This window comes from Oryctolagus cuniculus, chromosome 12, assembly GCF_964237555.1.
Source record: "Oryctolagus cuniculus chromosome 12, mOryCun1.1, whole genome shotgun sequence".
Taxonomy (NCBI): domain Eukaryota; kingdom Metazoa; phylum Chordata; class Mammalia; order Lagomorpha; family Leporidae; genus Oryctolagus; species Oryctolagus cuniculus.
The window spans coordinates 113061879-113089492 of NC_091443.1; the positions used below are offsets into that span (position 1 = coordinate 113061879).

The 27614-nt window shown below is 42.2% G+C and overlaps 1 protein-coding gene across 4 annotated transcripts; it reads right to left on the reverse strand.

Moving 5' to 3' along the window:
* On the reverse strand, positions 1–27614 carry LOC100346587 (zinc finger protein 717). Of its 4 annotated transcripts, XM_051828855.2 has the most exons (8): positions 27489–27546; positions 26032–26116; positions 23727–23869; positions 4442–4568; positions 4107–4196; positions 3911–4012; positions 3165–3254; positions 1–2149 (listed from the first exon to the last, which is right to left on the reverse strand). In XM_051828855.2, exons 3-8 carry the CDS (start codon positions 23811–23813, stop codon positions 477–479), a joined length of 2169 nt encoding a protein of 722 aa, XP_051684815.1. In that variant the 5' UTR covers positions 23814–23869; positions 26032–26116; positions 27489–27546; the 3' UTR covers positions 1–476. The 4 variants fall into 4 exon arrangements, with proteins under 4 accessions (XP_051684815.1, XP_069910887.1, XP_069910888.1 ...); XM_070054786.1 differs by lacking the exon at positions 26032–26116 and having other exon boundaries at positions 27489–27614; XM_070054787.1 differs by lacking the exon at positions 26032–26116 and having other exon boundaries at positions 23727–23785; positions 27489–27577.

Here is a 27614-nt window from a genome sequence, read left to right on the forward strand (position 1 = left end):
TACAATGGCTCAACAGAATATTTATTTCTATATGGTGTAAAGCACAGAAAAAATAAAGATGGGGTATATCTCTACCACAAGCCATTCCTTCTGTCTTTACTCACAATGGCCTTTAACCATATATGGTCAGCAAGGCACCCTGGCATTCATATACAGATTAGTCACACAGGGCATGAGAAATCAGTGGACCACATGGTCTTCTTTCTTCTCCCAGGCTTGGATATAATGTCCATTACTCCTTGGCAGTACTTTGTTACATGGTGCCCAATAAAAATTGGCTAAAAAATAACAACAACCCTGGGTTTTGTAAACTATAGCAACTGTTGCCAGACAAGATGTCTTCCCAGCACTCTCTGAAGTCTAGTGAGGTGTTGTTTATGCAATAGGTTTTCTTAAGTGAGGTCTCTCAAGCCTGTTGAGGTCTCTCAAGCCTTCCGGCTGAAACACTTCCTATTATATTTACATTCTTAGGATTTCTATCTTGTGTGAGTTCTCTGATGCATACTGAGGTGTGATTTCTGGCAAAAGGTTTTTCTACACTCACTACATTCATAGGGTTTCTCTCCTGTGTGAGTTCTCTGATGGACAGTGAGGTCTGACTTACGGGAGAAAGATTTCCTACACTCACTACATTCATGAGGTTTCTCTCCTGTGTGAATTCTCATATGACTGCTGAGGTAGGACTTCCGACAGAAGGTTTTGCTACATTCGTTACATTCATAGGGCTTCTCTCCTGTGTGAGTTCTCCGATGGACAGTGAGGTCTGACTTTTGATAGAAAGACTTCCTACATTCATTACATTCATAAGGTTTTTCACCTGTGTGAGTTTTCTGATGTAAAATAAGGTTTGACTTTTGGTAGAAAGATTTCTCACATTTGTTGCATTCGTAGGGCTTCTCGCCTGTGTGGGTTCTCTGATGCCTGATAAGGTTTGACTTCTGGTTGAATGATTTCCCACATCCATTACATTCATAGGGTTTCTCGCCTGTGTGAGTTCTCTGATGAACAGTGAGATCTGATTTACGGGAGAAAGATTTCCTACACTTATTACATTCATAGGGCTTTTCTCCTGTGTGAGTTCTGTGATGTATAATAAGGTCTGACTTCTGGTAGAAAGATTTACTACATTCATTACATTCATAGGGTTTTTCTCCTGTGTGAGTTCGTTGATGACTACTGAGGTTCGACTTCTGGCAAAAGCTTTTGCTACATTCATTACATTCATAGGGCTTCTCTCCTGTGTGAGTTCTCTGATGTACAGTGAGGTCTGACTTGCGGTAGAAAGATTTCCTACACTCATTACATTTATGGGGCTTCTCTCTTGTTCTAGGTTGTAAAATGAGGTCTGACATCTGGTAGAAATATTTCATATATTTGTTATAATCATTGCATTTCTCATCTACATCAGTTCCGTGGTTTCTACTGAGGTTTGACTTCAGACTGAAAGGTTTTCTAAACTCATTAGATGTATATGGCTTATCCATTGTGTATGTTCCCTGATGTTTTGTAACGTATGCTCTGTGAATGAAGGGTTTCTCATATTCAGAGCATTTACTGGATTTCTCTCTTATGGGTGCTTTTTGATGGTTGGTCAGTTTAGGCCTTATATAGGTTTTCCCACATATACTATATTCAAAAGCTTTCTTTTCCACCTGAGCTATCTCTTGTATGACGAAAGCTGATGTATCACAGGCTTTCTCATACTCATTATATTTATATGAGGTTCCTCTCATATGAACCCTCTTAGGTGTAAAGAACACTGCCGCAGTGTTGAAGGTTTTCACTTGTCCTCTATATTCAAACTCCTGCTGCTTATTTTGATTACTGTGATGCTTACCAATATACTTAAGATGTCTGAAAACATTTCCAGTTCTCTTATGGTCATCAGGCTTCTCTGCAGCATGCATCTCTCCAGGTTCACTATAGATATTCATATTTTGACATATAATTAACTCCTCAGGCTCCAATCCTATGTAGTTTCCATTATTTATAATCAGTTCTGAAATACAGTTAGAATTCAAATTGAATGCTTTTCCTAATTCAACTCTCTGCTCAGTTGCTGAGTTGCTGTTAGAGATTACAACTTTCCACAAGTGCCTGTCTTGACTTTTCTGGCTGGTGTCAATTACATCATCCACTTTCTGGACATCTAAAATAAGAAAAAAATAATAATTATAGCCATAGTCAGATCCAACTATTTATTACGGAATGTTCAAATAAAGAAAGTTTCTTCCTATGCTAGCATTAAAGATTTTTGTCCCTACTACTAATAAAATAAATTATTTCTGCCTTTTTTTCCAAAGCTTAATTATGTTTTTCTCTTCTTAAGTTTTTTTTAATATTGTAGGAAACAGTCAAAATATTCACCTAACACCTAAATGTAGTTTCCTAACTATAATTTTAAGGTACATGCTTTTCACATACCCTATATTTTAACTGTTGTTTTTCTATATTTTCTTATTTATCGGTCTTTTATGGTGTTTTTCTGATTCTCTAGCTTTGATGATGGAAACAGGAATGGCTGTGAGCATCTATGGTGGCTTACAAATAAAAAATCACTCCCCATCCTGGATGAAGACACCTTCCAAATTCCTAATTTAAAACAGTAACCTCTGCTTATCAGAAACATAACAGGAACAGGAAGAATCTGTTTTCAACCAACCTGGACAAACAATCACAGCCAGTCTAAAAATTGGTTTCACAACCCAGGATGTGACCATCATATATGAAAAGTCTTTCTGGCTCCTTTAGAGATCAACAGTCCTGACATTCTCATAGCCTTTCCTTACATGTAAGCACTTCCTTGACAATTCATTTCTTAATGTTTCTGTTCCATGGACATTCAGTTTCTCCTTAGTTACACAGAAAATGGAGGCTTTTATAAAGTCCTCTTTTTTTTTTTTTTTTTTTTTTTTTGCTGTTTTAGGAATAGTTTTCTACAAAGAAAAGGGGAAAATGATAACATCAAACTGCTGAGACAGAAATTTGAGCCCTTCAACATGATTCCTTGGTTCACTTGGGTTTGAGAGTCAGGATCTCTTCCTTGTCCTCCTCCCATGTCAAGGACTTCTGGAAACTCAGGAAAAAGATATTTGAAATAGCTCAACATGGCCAGTTCTTGTGTTCTGCTCTTTCTGGCCTCCCTACCCAGTATGAAGACTTACCTGGGAGGCTCTGGCCTGGGGATTCTCCCAACCATGTCTCTACTTCTGGCTCCAAGTTGGAGATCACCTCAGGTTTGGGAATGCACTGCCCTGTTAACAGGAAATCAGAGTAAAAATCTGCCTATGCTGAATCTACCTAGCTTCACTAATTTCTGATATCTAGTTATACAAAGCTCATACTTTGATCTACTTCCCCATTAGTTCCACAAATAACTTTTTCGTAAATACATGGATTTTATTTTTACTATTAGTCTGAAACCAGTATTTCAAAGTTGCATCTCCAATAGAGATGTACACCTTCTACTGTTAACTATATCCACCTATCCTTCAAACTTAGAAAACAGTCATCTCAAAACCAAGGTAGCGCAAAGTAAAGAACTACTCTATAGCTGCCTTCCCTAGGGCATTTCTTAAAACAGCACATCCCACTTTCTCTGTCTCTCATCCTAGAAAACACTCCTTGTGGTTCTTATCTCACAATTACATAAATTTGCTGTTATTCTCTCTCAAAAGAATTTTAAAATCCCTTTAAAAGGAGACATATTTGTCTGACTACTGCTATCCCAACAACTGAACACCTATAAGCTACACAATTAGTAAGCATTGAATGAATTAATGTATAAACAAGTGGGGGAAAGTCCATTAGAATGGAGGAAAGGTCAACTGAGTATTTAGAAAAAGTATTTGATCAAGTGAAAGTCTAAATATGACAGATGGATTGAGGTTTTTTAAAGAAAATACTCAACCAAAAAAAGGCAGAGAGGTAGGTTTCCACGTGAGAGCCATCCTTGGAGATTGTTCAATGCACGTATGTGATGTGTGACAGCAGCTATCTTCAGGTGTGGAACCTGGTGGAAAAGATTACTGAGAACAACTCAAAATGACCAGTATCTGCTGGCCTCCACTCTTCCCATCCTTCCTGCCCATTATGCAATGACTGACCTGAGAGTCTCTCGTTTGAGTTTTCTACCAGCCATGGCTCTTCCCCTTGCTCCAGCTTCAATATCATCTCAGGCTTGGGAATGCAGTGCCCTGTTAATAGAAAATAATGTAGGACTTTTTACAAACTGCTAATTTGGGTCTTTCGAAGAATGAAAATATTATGGTTTCTAGGGTTGTGCAATGTAGGAACCAGTGACACTTTTTACTGGAAAGGAGTGAATGTTAAAATTCTTTAGTGCCTGGAATTACATACCTAAACAGCATTAAAGCTTATAAGCATTCATATATTTACTAAGAACAGTGTTGCTCCTGGGAATACTGAGATTTTTACTCACCCAAAGACATCAAGCAGCTGTAGGTCTCTAGCATCACATCCCTGTAGAGGGCTTTTTGAGTATCATCCAGATCTTGCCACTCTTCCCAGGTGAAGTTAACAGTCACATCCTCAAATGACACCAACCCCTGAAATGGCACATTTCTCCTAAACTCATTATCCCTGGGATTCACAAGAACATGAAACCTCACAGTTCACTCTTGTGTGTATCTTATATATACCTAATATAAGATGATGTTTGTTTTGTATCTTGTATATGTTGTTAAGAAAGGTCACAGAAGAAACATTGGCTCTGTACTAATTAATTAATGATTAAAAATATCATAACATTTCCATTAGAGATATAGAAATGTCTTTGTTGCCAGGGATAAAAGCAAGATAAAAATTCTCCTCCTCCAAGGAGATTATGATCTAGTATGAAGGTAGTAAGTATAAATATATACCTGGACTAACATGTTAGAAGAACTTAGAGCACAAGTTAAATATAAATCAAGGTAACAAATTAAGAAGTACTATAAGGTTGTGTTTCATGGAAATGGCAAAGATATTTAGATCTTCTACAAGAATGTGTGCTCGTAATTATGAGATAACAAAACTACTGTCATGGAAGTACAAGAAATAAGCTACATCAATGTAAATACAAACAGCATTATGTCTAGATGAGTGTTTCCTAGATAGACTGAAGAGAGAGAGAGAGAGAGGTAATAACGAGTCCAAAGAACTGATTACCTAGTAATTCCACATTTAAATACTTGATCAGATTTGCGTTTTAACAGTAATCTCTTGGGGCCGGCGCTGTGGCATAGTGGTTAAAGCTGCCGCCTGCAGTGCCAGCATCCCATATGGGTGCTGGTTCAAGACCTGGCTGCTCCACTTCTAATCCAGCTCTCTGCTATGGCCTGGGAAAGCAGAAGATGGGCCAAGAACTTGGGCCCTTACATCCATGTGGAAGACTGGAAGCTCCTGGCTTCAGATTGGCACAGCTCTGGCCATTGTGGCCATCTGGGGAGTGAACCAACAGATGGAAGACACCTCTCTCTCTCTCTCTCTCTCTCTCTGCTTCTCCTCTCTGTGTAGAGCTGACTTTCAAATAAATGAATCTTTGGGGAAAAAAAAAAAAAAACAGTAATTCCTGAAAAAATAGTGGGGAAGGGCTTACAAGAGAGAGAAAAGAAAAGAAACAAGGTGAGACATGACCACCTACATCAGGATGTACAGCAATAATACAAAATAGCAAATTAATCATAATAGGGAGAAAAGGATAGCAGCATCATAGTATGGTAGCAATTTACTCTGCATAGGACAAGGGGAGTATTTTTTTTTTTGAAGATTTATTTATTTATTTGAAAAGAAGAGTTACAGAGAAGCAGAAGCAGATGCAGAGGCAAAGACAGAGAGAGAGAGAGGGAGAAAGAGAGAGAGATCTTCATCCACTGATTCAGTCCTCACATGGCTGCAATAGCTGGAGCTAAGCTAATCTGAAGTCAGGAGCCAGGAGCTTCTTCTGGGTCTCCCACATGGGTACAGGGGCCCAAAGATTTGGGCTCTCTTTTACTGCTTTCCCAGGCCATGTCAGAGAGCTGGATCAGAAGTGGAGCAGCCGAGTCTTGAACCGGTGCCCATGTGGGATGCCAGCATCGCAGGCAGAGGCTTTACAGCCATGCTACAGCACTGGCCCCAGGGGAGTACTAAATCCAGGCTGTCTGAATAAGCAGATAGGTAGATATCAATGCTGTCAACTGGAAATGGATAAAAGGACAAAAATATGATGGGCAGAATATGATGAGATAGAATTTGGTCAAATCATGTTTGAAATTCTTGGGACCAAATATGCACATGTAGAGACATCCACCTGGCAACCAGATACAAGACCTGTGTTCAGGAAAGTGATATGAGAAGAAGATAAAGATTTGCTAAGCAGCATAATTTCAAGACTAATCAAAGTGATCAGAGTAAATAAAATGGCTCAAAGAGAAGCTAAGAGATTAAAGGGAGCACAAAGAGACAAAGAAAAATAAACCATGACAACTGAAAAGAAACTTTAAAAGTTACTCTAGAGGGTCTGGCTCTGTGGCACAGTGAGTTAAAGCCCTGCCCTGAAGAGCCGGCATCCCATAAGAGTGCTGGTTCTAGTCCTGGCTGCTCCTCTTCTGATACAGCTCTCTGCTATGGCCTGGGAAAGCAGTAAGAAGATGGCAAAGTCCTTGGCCCCTGTACCCAACGTGGGAGACCTGGAAGAAGCTCTTGGCTCTTGGCTTTGGATCGCTGCAGCTCCAACCATTGCATCCATCTGGGGAGTCAACCAGCGGATGGAAGACCTCTCTGTCTCTACCTCTCTCTGTAGCTCTTTCAAATAAATAAATCTTTAAAAAAAAAAAGAAGTTGCTCTAGGAATAAGGAAAAATTCAGTATTAAGAAGTCTTTTAATATATTATAAATTTATACCTCTATGAGAAAAACACCAATAATCATCTATAACTGAGAATATATGCTTTAAAATATGAACCCACTTAAAGACCACCAACAGAAGAAGATTCAGGGCAGTTTTTCCTTAACATGGAACTGACACATGTCAAATCTAAGCAGAAGCTGTAATGGTCACACACATAACACCATGTTTTCCCTCAGACATGAAGACCAACAATGTTCAAAATGGAAATGATCCTACCTAGGACTTTTGGTAATGCAAAAAGAAAAAATGTTCACCTGAACCTTGACAGAGAGATAATATGAACCAGGAATAAGTATTTGCTGCCAACCTAACTGGTAAAACGATCAGTATCTGGACAAAACAAAACACCACTGACAATAATAACAAGCAGTGCAAGGACAGCGAACTGCTAAATTCCAAAGCATTAAGATACAGTAAATAACTTAGCATAAACACTAAATGTCTAAATTAGTAAAAAATGACTAAATATTTATTAACAATGTTGCTTAGATACTGTTACCCAAATATGACAACTGTAACTAGGTAAAATAAATGTAACTTGTTAAACCATATAATGGGCTGGTGCCGTGGCTCAATAGGCTAATCCTCCGCCTTGCGGCACCGGCACTCCGGGTTCTAGTCCCGGTCGGGGCACCGGATTCTGTCCCGGTTGCCCCTCTTCTAGGCCAGCTCTCTGCTGTGGCCAGGGAGTGCAGTGGAGGATGGCCCAGGTGCTTGGGCCCTGCACCCCATGGGAGACCAGGAGAAGCACCTGGCTCCTGGCTTCGGATTAGCACGGTGCACCGGCTGCAGCGTGCCGGCCACGGCAGCCATTGGAGGGTGAACCAATGACAAAAGGAAGACCTTTCTCTCTGTCTCTCTCTCTCTCACTGTCCACTCTGCCTGTCAAAAGAAAAAAGGAAAAAAGAAAAAAATAAACCATATAATGTGCACATCACAGACTTAAACCTTTAAGAAAGATAAGACGGGAAACAGAATGATAGTAGTATATCTCATTTAATGGTCACTTCATTTGTTAAAGACTGTAAATGAAGTATGGAACTCATGACAAAAGCAAATTTGCAAGCCAGAATGGAAGAAAATACAGAAGGGAGGGTAAAGCAATATGGCAATTGAGTAACATGCTTCAGCAAACATCTTCACAAAGAAACAATTTCAACAACTATTCACATACCAAACCAACTTCACTGGCACAAAAGAAGCCAAGTGAGAGATCACAGCACTTACTTTTAGAACAATAATGAGAAAAACACATTTGAATAGGCAGGAAAAAAAGAGTTGTCGACATTACTCCTCTCTCAGCTCCAAGTAGCACAACATGAAAAAGAGATGCCATGAATCCCACTTGATGGAGGAAAAGTTGATTAGACCGAGACCTAGACCTTGGACTTAAAGAACAGTAACATGCCTGCCTTGGTGAAACCCAGTGCTAGACAGTCCCCCATGTCTCCTACCCAAGGCCATTACTGCCTGACTGATCCCTTGCACCCCATCTCTGAACCTCTGGGAGACAACAGAACAAGACTCCAGTTGTTGGGAGTAAGGTGGCCAAGGGCTTCACCTCAAAGTTCAGCAACATGCCTAGAGTCAGATGGAGTCCCACAGCCAGTATTCCTAGGCAAATGCTAACAGCTGGAGCCTCGAAATGTGTTCTAGCATTAGCCAGAGACCCACACCCAGGTGGGCAAAACTGCTTCAGTCGACATGACTGCCAGTCTTGGTCAGGCATAGTGTTGCAATCCTAAAACTACTGCAGTTAAATTATGCAGCTTAGAGTCAGCCTGGGTGGCAGCCAACGAACTGCCTCTACCATCCCATCCTCAACCTTAGGCACACAGCAAAGAATAACATTTTAACCACAGTGGAGCGGGGGCAGGAATGTGAGCTCAGAAGCTTCCCTAGAAGCCAGTGTCATTCCTGCTGCAATGAGAGCAAGTAAGATTCTATCCCCAGGCCAGTGTGAGCAGATGATGCCTCTAGATCTACTCTGGTATCAGTAAATAACTGCACCTTGGTATGATGGATTTGTATTTTGGCCTGTATCACGGCCAACCTCACACACACCTGGTGTCTATTTGCCTGTGGGACTCAGGTGAGCCTGGCTTAGTGTCAGCCTAGGCAGGCAAGGGAAACTGCCTTCACCACCCTGCCCAAAGAGCAAGGAGCAAGAATCCATCCACTAAAGAGCAGGGTACCAATGTGACCACAAAACCACATCTTGCAATTCAGTGCAGGGTTACTAAAAACAACAAGGCCCTAACAGCAGGTAATTGAAGGCCAATGCCTGTGGATAGAGCCTCTAGTCTTGCTCCATGTCAAGTGGAGATTACAGAACCTCACTAACTGGACTTACACAGTGGCCACACCACTTGTGCTTCAACCTTAGGCAACAAGTTCACCTCTGGAGTCGGAAGCTCAATAAAATGAAGACCATAGTCTTACTCCTGTGCAGTGATCTTGGGAGGCTATGAACTGTGGGCATGACCTAGGATTGTGGCATTGCTGGCAACTGGGCCACTCATTCCTTCCCTCCCTCAACTCCAGACAGTATAACATGGAGAGAATAATTGCTTGAAGGTTATGGTAGTCAATCAAAAGACAATGCACAGAGAACGGGAGGAGGCGCTGCTGGGAACTGTATATCCCTCCTAGAATTCAGCAAAGTCATCAAGCAACCTTAACTATGACTCTATCACTCAGAGAACTCAAAATACCCCTTTGACACAACCCCTCTGGTACTCCAGCTGGCACTTCCACAACCCACGAGGGCAGGAATCTCTGTATCCTAACCTTACAGGCTACCACCGAGACACACATCTGTAGAAATATTATGAAGAGAATCACATGCCCCTATTGATACTGCCATTGACTACAATGAAAGATACAAGGAAAATATATTACAGCATTCAACTGGAAATAAAGCCAAAACAGCTTACCAAAGTGATACCTTAAGATGTATCTTCACGATGAAGATTTTTACCAAAGCTACACTTTTTTTTTTTTTTTTTCAAGGCAGAGTGGACTTTGAGGAAGAGAGAGACAGAGAAAGGTCTTCCTTTACCATTGGTTCACCCTCCAATGGCCACTGCGGCCGGCACGCTGTAGCCAGTACACCGCACTGATCCGAAGCCAGGAGCCAGGTGCTTCTCCTGGTCTCCCATGCAGGTGCAGGGCCCAAGGACTTGGGCCATCCTCCACTGCACTCTCGGGCCATAGCAGAGAGCTGGCCTGGAAGAGGGGCAACCGGGACAGAATCCGGTGCCCCGACCGGGACTAGAACCTGGTGTGCCTGCGCTGCAGGTGGAGGATTAGCCTAGTGAGCCACGGCGCTGGCCCATCAAAGCTACACTTTAAAAGTGACAGAGGGTGAGTAGTTGGTACATCAGTTAACATGTTGCTTGGAATGTCTACATCCAATATTGGAGTGCCTGAGTTCCAAGTCCTGACTTAACTCCTGATTCCAATGTCTTGCAAATGCATATCATGGGAGGCAGCAATGATGGCTCAAATTCCTGCCATCCATGTGGCTGGAATGAGCTCTCAGTTCCTGGCATGAGCTGCTGGCACTTGAAGAGTGACCAGTGGATGATACCTATCTCTCTTTCTCTCTATGCCTTTCGAATAAATAAGATTAAAAAATAAGTGACAAATAGATTGATCTGATGTGAACACCAACACAGGGACACAAACAGTATAAAAAAGTAAGACATGTCAGTGCTGCAGCACAACAGGTAAGCTGCTGCCTACAGTAGTGGCATCCTATGTGGGTGCCAGTACGAGTCCCGGCTGCTCCTCTTCTGACCCAGCTCTCTGCTATGGCTTGGAAAAGCAATGGGAGATGGCCCAAGTCCTTGGACCCCTGTGCCCACATGGCAGACCTGGAAGAAGCTCCTGGCTCCTGGCTTTGGATCGGCACAGCTCTGGCTGTTGCAGCCAATTGGGGAGTGAACCAATGGATGGAAGACCTCTCTTTCTCTCTCTGCCTCTCCCTCTCTCTGTGTAACTCATACTTTCTAATAAATAAATCTTTAAAAAAAAAAAAAAAACTGTAACAGAAAGTTGTCCAGTCACATATAAATGAAACATTAGACCAACAGATTTCTCAATAAAAATCCAGGAGGGGAAAAAAATTATCTATTTCAAGGTCTGGCACTGTGATGCAACAGATTCAACTGCTGCCTGCTATGCTAGCAACCAACACGAACACTGATTTGAGTCCCACTGCTCCAAATCTGACCCAGTTCTCTGCTAATGCTTCTAGGAAAGCAGCAGAATACCCAAATACTTGGGACCCTGCCAACCATGTGGGAGACCTGGATGGAGTTCCAGTCTCTTACCTTCAGCCTGGCCCAGCCCCAGCTATTGCAGCCATTTGTGGAGTGAAGCACTGGATGGAAGATAACTCTGTCTCGGTCTCTTTCTCCCTCTCTCTCTGTAACTGCCTTTCCAACAAAATAAATCTTATTTCAAGTTATGAAAAAAAAAAAAAAAGCAAACTGCCAACTAAGACTACTATACCCAGAAAAGCTATCTTTCATAAAAGAAGAAATAAAGACTTTACAAGATAAGCATTAATAGGGAATTCATCACCACCAGATCTGGAAAGGGAGTCAAGACGGCTGTATACAGAAGCCCAGTATTTGCCTCTTTCTCCTCCAAGAAAATGCAAAGCAGCTAATTTCAGAGATGACAGTCCAAGGAAGAGAGCTTGAACACAGTGAGAGAACAGTGAGGACACTGATGGCAGGACTAGCAGCACTGAGAGAAGAGCAGAGCCAAACCAGCAGTGTCTGAAGTCCTGGCCCCTGATTCCCTGTTGCAGGGGAAAAAAAGAACGAGAGACCATCAGCAAAGTTCATCTGTGTGAATTCTTTACATGAGCAATCCTTCCTAGAGAGGAATCCTGTCACCACAGACCAGTGGCTTCATAAGGAGAGCTCCCTGGAGAACCCAGACACTTTGCTCCAGAACAGGAACTCACATTGCCTCCTCCCCTAGCCCTCACAGCAAGGGCTTTTGCAGTAAGGTGCTATCTTGAGAGGGCAGCCACTGTCACAACCCATACTGTGTTAGGAGTCTTGCCTATCCTCTTCCTAGGAATCCCCCAAGGACATCTAGCATTCAAGCAAGGCAGACTGAGCCCCACAGGCCCAGCGGGGCCCAACAGCAGTGGCAATCCCAGAATAATACCCAACATAATGCTCTACCTCAGCACATAATGGGACCAGAACAGCTGGGACAGCCAGCCCCAAGGACTCTGCAAGCAAGGAGGCTTACCTCTCAGAATCAGGGAACACCCCTCTCACTGCCTCCTTTACTCCAACCACTGAAGCACTGCAGATTGAAGTTGGAACCTATGTACATCGGAAGACTCAGGTTCCTGTGCATCCACTGAGTTTTAACTACAGAGGTTCAGTGCTCTCTGCACACTAGGGATGTTGCAGTAGCGACTGAGTTTGCAATAGTGAAGTTACCAGTGCTCTGGACAGTGTGTATATCTTGGTAGGTGAAGATCCCTGGAACCATGCAATCACTTTCAACAGTGAATCAGCCTGCACCCACTGGCATGTGTAAGGTTAGGGGAATAAAATCCACACCAGTCTGCTCCAATTCCCTTACCCCCACTGACGGTAGCCACAGGTGTTGTACCATACTCATTACAAGTGTCAAGCTGGACTCCTGCCCCCGCTATGAAAAGTGACAGGATCTTTCTGGCCCCACACAGCACATGACCTTGGGGCTCTCACTTATGTCTGATATGCCCTGCCTACCCTAGATACACTGCTTGTGAGGATTTGGAAAGGGGCTCTGTGTGCCTTGCCTAAAGCAACACTTTGTTCCTGCCTGCTGAGGTCTTAGGCCTAGTTTCTGTGCTCTTTCTAGGCCCAGTGTGAGGATCAGGGCTCTAGCCTTTCCAACAGAAGCTGTCAGATTTTTTGTGCTGCTGCTCACAGGTTGCTTGGGCCCAAGATTTCTAGACCCAAGCCACCTCAACAAACATCTCAGACAGTGGTACAAGACTGCTTTTTCAGTCACTCTCGAAGATTCAGCCATTCTCTCAGACAGTATCTCTGTGTGCCTCCTCTATCCAGTGTTAATGCAACTCGTGGAACTCCGAAACCGGGTAGTCATTAGGAGTCCCTAAGACCATCCAGCTCCTGAAGCCAGCACAGATCTCACAACTCCAGCTCCTGACCTGGATACTGCTGGGAATCTCTGTGCCAAGCATACATATAGCACCAGCAGGCCCTGCTTCCAAGCTCTTCACACCAGTCCCTCCTTCAGAAAATGGCTAGGGACTTGTGTAGCAGACATCTCAGTGACCAAAGGGAGCCACAAAGACAGCCCAGATTTCTGATATGGCCACTATCAACTAGAGAAAATAAAGACACAGGTAAGCTATACTAAAAAATCAAGCAGAACTAGTTAAAGCACTCTATCAAACCAAAATTCAGACAGAGGCAACATCTCCAAGAAAAATCTTACATCAACAAAAACCATCCTCTAAAAATGACAGCTCTCCCAGAAGCACAAAAATCAATGTAGAAGGCCGGCGCTGTGGCTCACTAGGTTAATCCTCTACCTGCGGCACCAGCACCCCAGGTTCTAGTCCAGGTTGGGGTGCCAGGTACTAGTCCCTGTGGCTCCTCTTCTAGTCCAGCTCTCTGCTGTGGCCCGGAAGGGCAGTGGAGGATGGCCCAAGTACTTGGGTCTCTGCATCTGCATGGGAGACCAGGAGGAAGTACCCGGCTCCTGGCTTCAGATCAGCGCAGCGCCGGTCAGAGCAGCCATTAGGGGAGTGAACCAATGGAAGGAAGACTTTTCTCTCTGTCTCTCTCTCTCTCACTGTCTAACTCTGCCTGTCCAAAAAAAAAAAAAAAAATCAATGCAGAAACACAATAAATGTGAATAAGCAAGGCACTATGAGTCCCCAAAAGGAACAGCATAATGCATTACTATGAAACTATGATGATACAGAGATTAACAAAATACCTAACAATTAAAAAGAATGATTATGAGGTTACTCAGAGATATAAAAGAATACAGATAAACAGTTAAATGAGATTAGGAAATTACTACATGACATGATGAGAATTTAACAGATATGGAAGAAGACTCAAACAAAAATATTAGAAATGAAATACTCAGTAAGTCAAATAAAACAAATACAATGGAAAACCTCAACAACACATTAGAAGAAGAGAAAGAATATGTAATCTAGAAGATGGATCTTTTAAAACATCTCAGTCAGAAAAAAAAAAAATTGAAAGAACAAAAATAGTACAGACTCTCTGAGCTAACATCAAAGGACCCAATATGTAAGTCTTGGGAATTCTTGAAGGCAGGTTAAAAAAAGACTGGTTTAGAAAACCTATTCGATCAAATAATACCAGAAAAATTCATCAATTTGAACAAAGATATGAACATCCAAATATAGGAAGCACACAGAACCCCAAATAAGCATGATCAGAAAAAGATCCTCACCATGACACATTATAGTCAAATAATTTTAATTTCAACACTAAAACATAAAGAAATCATTCTACAATTTGCAAGAGGAAAGTGTCAGGTCACTTTTTTTTTTTTTAAGATTTAGTTTATTAATTTGAAAGACAGAGTTACAGAGACAGAGACAGAGAGAGAGAGAGGTCTTCCATCCGATGGTTCACTCCTCCCAGATGGTCACAATGGCCAGAGCTGCACTGATCTGCAGTCAGGAGCCAGGAGCTTCTTCTGCGTCTCCCACATAGGTGCAGGGGCCCAAGAACTTGGTCATCTTCTACTGCTTTCCCAGGCCATTAGCAGAGAGCCGGATCAGAAGAGGAGCAGCCAGGACTAGAACCAGCGCCCATATGTATGCCAGAGCTTCAGGGCAGGGTTTTAACCCACTGTGCCACTGTGCCGGCCCTGTCAGGTCACTTTTAAAGGAATTCCCATCACACTAACAGAAGGTATTTCAACAGAAACCCTATTGGTTAAGAGAAAGAGATATAGTTCAAGTTCTGAAACAAACAAAAAACTATCAATCCACAATACTTTACCCAGTGTAGCACTCACTCATAAGTAAAAAGGAAATAAAGAACATACATGATAAGCACAAATTCAAAGAATTTATCACCACCTGGTAGTCTTACAAATGATACTTAAGGATGTGTTAGATACAGAAACAGACAAAGGCAATGGGCATCAAAAAAGAATATGAAGATAGAAAACCTAGTAAAAGAACAAAAAGAGTACAGAGAAAAAAAGGATATTCAAAGCAAACATGAGTAATTTTTATGGAAAAATGGCAGGATCAAATCATTACTTATCAATGATAACTTTATAAACAGACTAAATCCTCCACTAAAAATTTACAGACTGAATAAAAAAAAATAAGACCAAACTATTTGCTGCCTACCAGAAACACACTTACATCAGTAAAGAAACACAGACTGAAGATTAAAGGATAGAAAAAGTGTTCTACACAAATGGAAATAAACAGATAAATCAGAAAAAAACAGACTTAAGAGAAAAAACTATGCAACAAAAAGGGGTGACTGGGGCTTGCACCGTGGTGTCACAGGTAAAGCCATCAGCAATACTGACATCTCGTATGGGCACACGTTTGAGTACTAGTTGCTTCACTTCTAACCCAGCTCCCTGCTAATGTGCCTAGGAAAGCAGAGGAGGATGGTTCCAAGTCCTTTTGGGAGACCTGGAAGAAGCTCCTGGCTTTAGACCAGCCCATCTCTGGCCATTGCAGTCATCTCATGGGCACTGAAAGAGAGGATGGAATCAATCAATCTCTCTCTCTCTCTCTCTCTCTCTCATTTCTAATATTTTTGTTTGAGTCTTCTTCCATATTGCTCTGTGTAACTCTGTTCTTCAAATAAATAAATATTTAAAAACAAAGGTATGACCACTGAAATGTAAATACTAGGATCCCCAGTTTAATGGATCCAAAAGAAAATATAAGCTCCAATACTGGGGCTGGTGCTGTGGTCCAGCGGGTTAAAGCCCTGGCCTGAAGCGCCGGTATCCCATATGAGTGCCAGTTCTAGTCCCAGCTGCTCCTCTTCTGATCCAGCTCTCTGCTATGGCCTGGGATAGCAGTGGAAAATAGCCCAAATCCTTGGGACCTGCACTTACACGGGAGACCTCGAAGAAGTTCTTGGCTTTTGGCTTCGGATTGGCGCAACTCCGGCAGTTGTGGCCATCTGGGGAGTGAACCAGCGCATGGAAAACCTCTCTTTCTGTCTCTACCTCTCTCTGTAACTCTTTCAAATAAACAAAATAAATCTTTAAAAAAAAAAAAAACTCCAATAAAATAATAGCAGCAAACTTTAATATCCATTTTCATTAATGGAGAGATCAAACAGACCAAAAGATCAACAAAGAAATATCACAGCTCATCTGTACTACAGATCAAGTGGGCCTAACAGGCATCTATAGATCAATCCATTCCACAGCTACAAAATACACATTTTTTCTTCAGCACATGGAAAGTTCTCTCGGATTGAGCATGCAGGTCATCAAACAAGTTTCAGCAAATTAAAATACAAGCAAGGCCAGCACCGTGGCTCAATAGGCTAATCCTCTGCCTTGTGGCGCTGGCACACCGGGTTCTAGTCCCGGTCAGGGCGCCGGATTCTGTCCCAGTTGCCCCTCTTTCAGGCTAGGTCTCTGCTGTGGCCCAGGAGTGCAGTGGAGGATGGCCCAAGTGCTTGGGCCCTGCACACCATGGGAGACCAGGAGAAGCACCTGGCTCCTGGCTTTGGATCAGCGCAATGCACCGGCCGCAGCACACCAGCCGCGGCGGCCATTGGAGGTTGAACCAACGGCAAAAGGAAGACCTTTCTCTCTGTCTCTCTCTCTGTCACTGTATAACTCTGCCTGTCAAAAAAAAAAAAAAAAAATACAAGCAAATAATATTATGTATCTTTTTTGACCACAATGAAGATGAAATTAACAAAAAAAGAAATTTCAGAAAATAAGACAAATATATGGACATTGAAAAACATGCTCCTCGGGCTAGCACTGTGTCGTGGCAGGAAAGCCGCTGCCTGCAGTACCAGCATCTCATATTGGCACTGGTTCGAGTCCTGGCTACTCCATTTATGATCCAGCTCTCTGCTACGGCCTGGAGAAGCAGTACAGATGGCCCAAGTCCTTGGTCCTCTGCACCCATGTGGGAGACCTGGAAGAAGCTCCTGGCTCCTGCCTTAGGATCATTCAGCTCCAATAGTTGCGGCCATCTGGGAAATGAAAAAGTGGTTGAAGACCTATCTCTCTTTCTCTCTCTGCCTCTGCTTCTCTGTAACTTTGCCTTTCAAATAGACAAATAAATCTTTAAAAATAAAAAATACATAAACAACCTGAAACTACAACTCAAGGACCTAGAAAAACAAGAACAAACCAAATCCCAAATTAGAAGGAAATAAATAATAAAAATTTAGGAATAAACATAATTAAAATTTTAAAAATAATATCAAAGATTAGTGAAATGAAGAGCTGCTTTGTTGAAAAGAAAACATTGGGGATAGCACTATGGCGTAGCAAGTGAAGCTGCTGCCTGCAGTGCCAGCATCCCATACGGATGCTGGTTCAAGTCCTGGCTGCTCCGCTTTCAATCTAGCTCTCTGCTATGGCCTGGGAAAGCAGTAGAAGACGGCCCAAGTCCTTGAGCCCCTATACCCCATGGAGACCAGGAAAAAGCTCCTGGCTCCTAGCTTTGGACTGGCCCAGCTCTGGCCACTGCAGCCATTTGCGGAGTGAACCATTGGATAGAAGACATCACACTCTCTCTCTCTCTGTCTCTCTGTAACTCTGCTTGTCAAATAAATAAATCTTAAAAAAAAATTTTTTAAATTGTAAAAAGAAAAAAAAACAGGTCACTATGTAATGATCAAGGGACCAATTCAACATTATACAGCGATTATCAATTTATTAAATGCCAGATAAATTTTATAACACAAAAGTTAGACATAAAGGGAGACATAAGCTCCAATACAGTAACATTGGAAGACTTCACCCTACTTTCATCAGTAGAAAGATCATCCAGACAACAAAAATAATTATCTTGATACTATATTATAGATCAAACTGACCTGACACAGAACATTCAACAGCTGTAGGATACATTCTTTTCGTTACCACACTGAACATTCTCTAGAATAGGTTATATGTTAGGTCAGTCTCAATAAATTCAAAAAAACTAAAATTGTACCATACATCTCTTCTGACCATAATGTAATAAAATTGGAAATCAACAAAGAAACTCTAGAAATTATATTAATACATGGTAATTGAACAATATGCTTGTGAAGGAATAAAGAAGGGCATCACTGAAAAAATCAAGAGCAAAATTTAAAAATTCTTTAAAGTGAAAATGAAAGTACAACATACCAAAACTATGGAACACAGTAAAAGAAGTACTAAAACAGATGTTCATAACAGCAAGCAGCTACACTGAAAAACAGGAAGATAACAAATAACATAACAATGCATCTCAAAACACAAATAAACCAAACCCAAAGTTAACAGAAGGAAAGAAATTACAAAACTCAGAATAGAAATAAATGATACAGAAAGTAAAAGCTCAATATGAATATGAATGAACTGTTTTTAAAAAAGATAACATCAATAAATCCTTCACTACACTAACCAAGAAGAAAATAAAGACTCAAATAACTAAAATCAGAGATGAAAAGGAAGATATTACAGAAACACACACAAAAAATAGGGAATATTATGAATAATAATATGCCAGAACACTGGAAAATCTAGAAGAGATAATAAATTTTTAAATATACATAACTTACCAAAAGACACAGAACACATGAATGGGCCAATGACGAATGATACTGAACCACTATTAAAACTGCTTCCAACAGAGAAAGCCCAAGACCAGATAAGCCTTACTGAATTCTATAGACATCCAAGGAAGGACTAACACCAATTCTTCTCAAAATATTCCAAGATGTTAAAAAAGGAGAGAACCCTACCAAACACATTCTATAAGGCCAACATTAGCCTAATTCCAAAATCAGACATGGATACAACAACTTATAGATTAATATCCTTGATGAACACAGATGCAAAGATTCTCAACAAAATACTAGCAAATCAAATCTAGTAACATCAAAAAGTTCATTATAATCAAAAGAGATTTAATCCAGGAATGCAATGAATGAAAGATAAAAATCATATGATTATTTAAACAGATGCAGATTTGCATTTGATAAAATTCAATACCCACTTATCAAAACAATCCTGAACAAATGAGTTACAGGAGGAACATAATTCATTACAATAAACACTATATACAGCAAATCCACAGCCCACATCACATGAATAGGGAAGAGCTAAAAGAATCTCCTCTAAGATCTGGAACCAGATAAGGATATCCACTCTCACTGCTCTTATTCAATATAGTAATAGAAGTTTTAGCCACAGTCATTACAAGAGAAAGAAATAAAAGGAATGTATGGAGTCACAATATCCTTGTTTGCAGATGACATTATTCTGTATAAAGAAAACCCTAAGGCCAGCGCCGCGGCTCACTAGGCTAATCGTCCGCCTAGGGGCGCCGGCACACCGGGTTCTAGTCCTGGTCGGGGCACCGGATTCTGTCCCGGTTGCCCCTCTTCCAGGCCAGCCCTCTGCTGTGGCCAGGGAGTGCAGTGGAGGATGGCCCAGGTGCTTGGGCCCTGCACCCCATGGGAGACCAGGAAAAAGCACCTGGCTCCTGGCTCCTGCCATTGGATCAGCGCGGTGCGCCGGCCGCAGCACGCCGGCCGCGGCAGCCATTGGAGGGTGAACCAACAGCAAAAGGAAGACCTTTCTCTCTGTCTCTCTCTCTCACTGTCCACTCTGCCTGTCAAAAAAAAAAAAAAAAAATTAATAGAAAAAAAAGAAAACCCTAAAGATTCCATTAAAGAGTACTGGAATTGATAAATTCAGTAAAGTGACAAGGTACAAAATGAACTAGCTAAAAACAATCCCAGTCAAAATAGTAAAAAATTACATTGGAATAACTTTAACCAAGTTTGTAAAAGAGATCTGTAAGGGAAATTATAAAATAATGAAGAAACTTCAACTCTCCAAGACAAGAAAACACCTCCAATATTAATGGATTGTAATAACATTGTTAAAATGTCCATATCCCCCAAATGATTTACAGATTCAGTGAATTCCACATCAAAATAATCATGACATTCCTCACAGAAAAAACATCCTAAAGTTCATATGGAAGCACAAAGAACCCAGATTGCCAAAGCAATCTTGGATAACAACAGAGACGAAGGCATCACAATATCTGATTTCAACATACAGTATATAATTATTTTAACAAAAGCAGCATGGAACTGACTTTAAAGAACAGAAAGACCAATGAAACAGAATAGAGCCCAGAATGAATCCACACATCTATAGCCAACTGGTTTTCCATAAGGACGTCAAAAAAACACACTGCAGAAAGAAAATAAATGGGGAACGGCACTGTGGCACAGTGGGTTAGAGCCACGGCCTGCAGAGCTGGCATCCCATATAGGTGCCAGTTCAAGCCTTAGCTGCTCCACTTCCGATCCAGCTCCCTGCTGATGTGGCTGGGAAAGCAGCAGAGGTTGACCTAAGTCCTTGGGTCGACCTAAGTCCTGTACCCACACGGAAAACCCAGATGGAGCTCCTGACTTCGGCCTAGCCAAGCCCCAGCTGTTGCAGCCCTTTGGGAAGCGGACTAGCAGATGGAAGAACTCTCTCTTCTCTCTAACTCTGCCTTTCAAAACAAGTAAAATCAATCTAAAAAAAAAAAAAAAAAAAAAAACTACACCAAGATTAGAATGCAAAGAGGTTAATGAGAAAATGAAAAGAAACAGTGTGAGGAAAACAGGATAATCATATGCAGAACCTTAAACCTTGACCCTTTACTTAGGAATCTATTTTAAAAAAAACTCAAAACAGATCAAAGATCTAAACGTAAGACCTGAAATAAACTACTAAAAGAAAACACAGCAGCAACACCTTATTTTTTTTTTTTTTAGATTTTTATTTTATTTATTTGAAAGAGTTACAAAGAGAGGTAGAGCCAGAGAAAGAAAGAGAAACAGAGAGATCAATCTTCTATCCACTGGTTCACTCCCCAAATGACCGTGACGGCCAGAGCTGAGCTGATCCAAAGCCAGGAGCCAGGAGCTTCTTCCCAGTCTCCCATGTGGGTGCAGGGGCCCAAGGACTTAGGCCATCTTCTACTGCCTTCCCAGGCCATAGCAGAGAGCTGGATCGCAAAAGGAGCAGCTGGGACTCGAACCGGCGCCCATATGGGATGCCGGCACTGTAGGCTGCAGCTTTAACCTGCTACGCCACAGTGCCAGCCCCAGCAGCAACACTTTAAGATGTCAACAATGTTAACTATTTCTTGGATATGACCCAAAAAGCACAAGCAACAGTAACAATAGATAAATGAGATTAGATTACACTTAAAAAGTTTCTCTAACAGCAAAGGACACTACCAAAATAGTAAAGTGACAGCACACAGATAGGGAAAAAAATAGTTGCAAACTATTCATCTGGAAAAGGAATTACAGTTCAGAATATATAAGGAACTAAAAATAAAAACACCTCAACAACACAAAAACCAAATAGTTAAGAAATGGGCATATGATCTAGACATTTCTCAAAAAAAGAAAGACAAATGGTCAGAGAGAACAATGGGTTGGGGGCTACCAGGATGCAGAATCCAGGCCTCATCAGGAATGTTCTCCATCCTCAGTGAAGCGCCCATTGATCTGTGATGATGGAAAATCCCAGACCTTTCAGCAGTCACATGGAAAAGGAAGGACAAAACTGCCATTGTGAGGGTCCGGGGGGGCCTCAACAGATGAACACTTTCACTTTAATACTGTTAAATTCTGAAGACCTGAAGGTTACATTCAAAGTCAAAAAAAATAAAAGTGAAAAAAATAGCTGTTTCTATTTATTCTCATCCTGTTCAGGACATAGACAAAGTAGAGGAAGGGGCCTCAATATAAGATCTCAGTTAAAAAACTAGAGATTCCGTGATCTGTTATCAAGTGGTATCATATACGTGAAGCTACAGATTTCAGTGCGGCCTGGAAATCTTTAAATAAAAAATAAATATTTGACTAATGTAATAGAAATTACAGACCCAGAGATCCAAGAAGCTCAGCCTATAGATCACAACCTGCATAGCAAAGGATTAATGTTTCCCAAAGAAAAATCTGCCCTTTGCCCAGATCCTACGACTTTATCATTTAGCCACTGGAATGTCTTTTAAAGCTTTGGGACTTTGAGGCAAATGGACAGTCTATGCTTACAAGATGATATATCAGATAAAGGCAGCGTTTGCAGTGCCAGCATTCCGTATGGGTGCCAGTTCCAGTCTAGGCTGCTCCACTCCTGATTCAATTCTCTGCTACAGCCTGGGAAAGCAGTGGAAGATGGTCCAAGTCCTTGGGTCCCTGCAACTTTGTGGGAGAGCATGAAGAAATTCCAAGGTCCTTGGCTTCAGATCGGCGTAGTTCTGGCCATTGCAACCATTTGGGGGAATGAATCAGCAGATGGAAGAACTCTATCTGTTTCTGCTTCTGCCTCTCTGTAACTCTGCCTTTCAAATAAATAAATAAATCTTATCAAGAAAAAAATAATTTATGGTGCAAGCCTTCAGGCATATGTTACCAACTCAAACTCTGGATGGCAACAAGGGTGGGCAGTCTTATTTATGTGACTGAATCCCAGTCAAAATTCTGAACACAGGTTCCAATGAGATTCTATAGCTGCTATTATCCTGGGGGTATTTTAACCATTGTTGTTGGGAGAAACAGCAATGATGATATGGTAGAGGCCTTGGCCTTTTAATTAACCTTGTTTCTAACTGACATGATTAAATTTGTAGTAGAAGCCTTCCCAAGGTCAGAAGAATCTGGGACTAAAATGGGATTGTTACTATGTGTCTAAGAATGATTCAACTATGGTTACTATCTGCTTACATGTAACCACTTCAGGTTCTGCTTGCTAATATAGAGGAATAGTGTTAATCCTTGCCAAACAGCATATGGCTTAGTATGTATGTGAAAAAAAAAAAAATCATCAGTAACTAGGTTGCATGCTGTGCAGTATTGTGGCCATCATGTAACATTAGAATATCCAATCAAATGTACCCATGTAACCATATAAGGGAGATAAAAAGGCTAAAACCATACATAAGGAAATACCCTCCTTGTTCTGGGCTCAGGCTTTTGGATAAGAAGTTCCACCTGGGCCTTATGCTGGCATAAGTCCTTGGGCACCTGCACCCGTGTGAGAGACTGGAAAGAAGCTCCTAGCTCCTGGCTTTGGATCGGCACAGCTCCGGCCATTGCAGCCAACTGGAGAATGAACCAGTGGATGGAAGACCTCTCTCTCTGCCTCTCCTCTCTCTATGTAACTCTAACTTTCAAATAAATAAATAAATCTTTAAAAAAAAAATAGAGAAAAACTTCCCACTCCATCATCTATGTGAGCAGTGAAGACGGTGTTTAAGACTTTGGTACCAGCAAGTCTTCATGAGAATTTGTTATGCTGTCCTCTCAGGATCCACTAAGTCATGCAACATGTGTGACTATCCTTCAGCCACAGCATCAGAGAGACCAGAGACAAATTTCCAAATAACTTAAAAGACACTAAGGTCTTATAACCTGTCTATATCTATGTGTCAACTTTATCTTGTTTATGTCCAGTTCCCTGAAGCTGAATTTTACTTATTTCAACATTTTCATTTTAAAGCATAGGCCCTAAAAAGCTCTCACAGTAACAATGTAAAATAAAGTAAATGATATGCAGCCAAACAACTCACCAGGGACTTGTACATTTTTCGTTGTTCTTGGAAACACATGGAAAATTCTGGAAGCACAGCTGGGAGAGATGAATGGAGCATAATCATGAGAGAAGTGATATGGTGTGGTTCAAGACTCTCCTTCCCAAAACTCTATTCATAAGCTGCAAAAGACAAAATAAAAGCCTCCCTGTGGGATAAGTCTTTTATATCTCAAACTAAGGCAAAAACACCCCACTGGAGATATACAAAGGTCCACTACTTGATAAAAAATTACACATATAATTCTTGGGTAGATGGAAACATCTATTGCCTACTGATTAGCAACAATTTCTATCCCCCAAAGAAATAAATGAAGAATTTAAAACAAAGGAAGAAACACTATTCACTAAAATTAGTGTTAAAGAAATATACTTGGGCTGTATAAACAATCAATCTTTATTAATATAGGGATACCATACAGGAATCCATATGACTGCATCCAGTACAACACCTCTTCCCTTTGTATAACTCTTTTTCACTAAGACTGTACTTATTTTATTTGAGAGGTAGAGTTACAAATAGATGGAGGGAGAGACAGAGGAAAAGGTCTTCCATCCACTGGTCGACTCCCCAAGTGACTGCAACAGCCGAAGCCAGGCTGATCTAGAGTCAGGAGCCAGCAGCTTCTTCCAGGTCTTCCATGCAGGTGCAGGGACCCAAAGACTTGGCTCATCTTCCCCTGCCTTCCCAGACCACAAGCAGAGGGCTGGATGAAAGAGCAGCAGCCAGGACACAAACCAGTGCCCATAAGGTTTACCACGCCATAGCGCCGGTTCCCCTTTTATATTACTTAAATTTTATGAAAAGCATGCTGCTTGGGACCCGTGCCGTGGCCTAGTGGGTAAAGCCGTCTCCTGCAGTGCCGGAATTCTATGTGGGTGCTGGTTTGAGTCCCAGCTGCTCCACTTCTGATCCAGCTCTCTGCTATGGCCTGGGAAAGCAACAGAAGATGGCTCAAGTCCTTGGGCCCCTGCACCCAGAGGAAAACTCCTGGCTCCTAGCTTAGGATCAGCACAGCTCCGGCCATTGTGGCCATCTGGGGAGTGAACCACCGGATGGCAGACCCCTCTCTCTATCTCTCTCTCTGTCTCTGACTCTCTGTAACTCTGCCTTTCAAATAAACGAATCTTTAAAAAAAAAAAAAAAAGCGTGCTGCAACCTGTTTTCCACATTTATAGAGGAAGAAATATATGCATGTGTATTTCTTTAGGTACACTGTTCCATTACTATCTCAATGACACATCTTCCTGTACCCAAAGTGCTCACATAATGGCCTCTTACAATGACATGAGCTTTGCTATTCGACTTGCTTCTGTCAATTAGACATTAGACCTATGTTTGGTGCCTGCCTTCTTGGACACATAGTGTGAAAAAGCCTGGGTTCACCTTGCTGGCACAACAATCTGTAGAAACTGCCAGACCCAGGAGCAAAGCCATCTTAAATTAACCAGCTTCAGTCATAGCACCAGAAGACTAAAGCTTCATTTATGATCCAGACTGCAACAGCACAGAGACTATCCAGCTGAACCCAACCCAAAACGTGGATCCAGAGAGCTACAATTAAAGCCGGCGCCGTGGCTCACTAGGCTAATCCTCCACCTTGCGGCGCCGGCACACCAGGTTCTAGTCCCGGTCGGGGCGCCGGATTCTGTCCTGGTTGCCCCTCTTCCAGGCCAGCTCTCTGCTGTGGCCAGGGAGTGCAGTGGAGGATGGCCCAAGTACTTGGGCCCTGCACACCATGGGAGACCAGGATAAGTACCTGGCTCCTGCTATCGGATCAGCGCGGTGCACTGGCCGCAGCGCGCTGGCCGCGGCGGCCATTGGACGGTGAACCAACGGCAAAAAGGAAGACCTTCTCTCTGTCTCTCTCTCTCTCTCACTGTCCACTCTGCCTGTCAAAAAATTAAAAAAAAAAAAAAAAAAAAAACGGACTTTCTTTGGTCAGTAGTCTGAGTTGGTTCATTATACAGCAAATGCTAACTGGCACATCTAATCACCCAACACCAGACATATTTCAACAAAAACATGAATAAGAGAAATTCTTAAATTACAGGTCAAAGACAAGCAAGTGAACTTCACAACCACAGGTACAAGTACTGAAAATCACAATGCATGTCAACTGAGGGGACTTCAGTGAGATTGCTGGCACTAGTAGACATCACGTGAATCACAGCAGGCAACTGTTTACACACTAGCAGACTGTTGTAAGTTTACTTAAACACTGATAATAAAATCCCTGTTTAAAACATAAAATCTGTTACTTTTAAGAGGGCATTGTACTTACAGCTGATAAAAATGGCTCAGATCAGAAGTGTGACGCAGCCTAATGTTCCCTTTCAAATAATGTGAAATAGCCACATATGATTTTCCTGCAAGTGATTTTCAAGGACTGGTTAAAGAAACTAACTTAGAAACAGTTCTGTAATTAACCCTCTTAGGCCAGAAATCCACAGAAAATTAGTGACTGGGAGTAAAAAAGGAATAGGCATTTTTAAGGCAAGGTATTATAAAGCCATATTTACGCTAAATGAATTATGTTTCACGATAATAATCTCAAAAGCAAAACCAAAATACATAACACTAGCTAAAAAATCAGAATGCCTAGCATCTACAAAACATGCACTTCTGGGCAACTTACATCTTCTCAAATTCAAATTTTTACATCTCAAAAGGCAAAAGACCCTGGCAAGCTTTTCTTGAATTACCAGGAGAACAGTCAGGAAAGAGAACATTAGTAGTGTACCTCAAGAAGCCAAATTTCGTGGCAGACTAGGTTTGAGAAAACCCAGGTTCTGGACACAATGAGGGAAGGCTGAATGAACGGAAGTGTGTTAAACACAGTAGAGAGATCCTCTCAGGTGTGACAGGGCATCCCTCCGCTCCACAACACCCCTTCGCTAAGTCACATTTCCTAGGTCCTTGCCTATTCTGTTTAATCAACCTCATCTCTCCCTTCTGAAAACTGGTCCAAATCCTTCCATATCAACGTCTTATCCTGGCTGAACTACGATCAGCCAAATGGTGTGCACTCCAGAGACTAGGATTAATAACTGCGTGCGCCAAGAAAAGCTAGGATCTCCACCTTCCTGTGGGGCTCTTCTGCCTCTGCTCTGAAGCAAGCGAGTGTTCAGGGGTGGTCTTCTACGTACGGAGTGAGCTAACTCTGTCACATCTCCTTGATTCCGAATAAAACGGGACCAACATCCAGTACTCCACTCTCCCCCTTGGGACTTACTGTCCCTGGAAAACAGGTATGGCCGAAACGTCTATAAACTCAAACGAGGGGCGCCAGGCAGGCTACACCAAGCACCAGAAACTTCCCAGACACCACTACCACATGATGAGACCCGGCATGCAGCACACAAGTCTCTCTGGGAGTATGCGGGGGACAGGTCACTGACACTATCGTGCCCGCCTTAGAAATGCACACGCAGCGGCAAAGCTGGAACGCGCACTCTCGCCGCCGGCCAGCCTTCCCGCCCATCCCCATCCCCATCCCCACCGAACACCGCTTTCCGGCGTTTCCGCACTTCTGGAAGAGCGCACCCGACCTCCCGTCGGCACTCTCCAGACAAAACAATCGCCGACAGCGGCGCCCCAGGGGCCTCTCCCAGAGCGCCCCACCTGTGAATCCCACCGCCGTCGGTCAGGTACCGCCGCCTGAAACGCCCCCTGACGTTTCTCCTCCCATAAACCTCCCATTAGGGCCTGCGGGGGCTCCCGTTTCACTCTCACACCCACCTCCAGCCACACAGGATATAGCCCCAGAACCGCCGAGCAGCTTAAGAAACCAGAGGAATTTCCTTGCGGAAGATGGCGGGAGTGGGCGGGGAGGCACATGCGCAGAAGGAACCCGGAAGATCCTTT

Bases quoted from the DNA above. Each gene is read 5' to 3' on its own strand.
- LOC100346587 (XM_070054786.1), bottom strand. From the start codon at position 23,813: ATGATTATGCTCCATTCATCTCTCCCAGCTGTGCTTCCAGAATTTTCC. The intron at 3,255-3,910 runs GTTGAGTATTTT...TCCTGTTAACAG, and splicing joins TACCTCTCTGCCTTTTTTTG to GGCAGTGCATTCCCAAACCT. The intron at 2,150-3,164 runs GTAAGTCTTCAT...TTCTTATTTTAG, and splicing joins CCCAGGCCAGAGCCTCCCAG to ATGTCCAGAAAGTGGATGAT.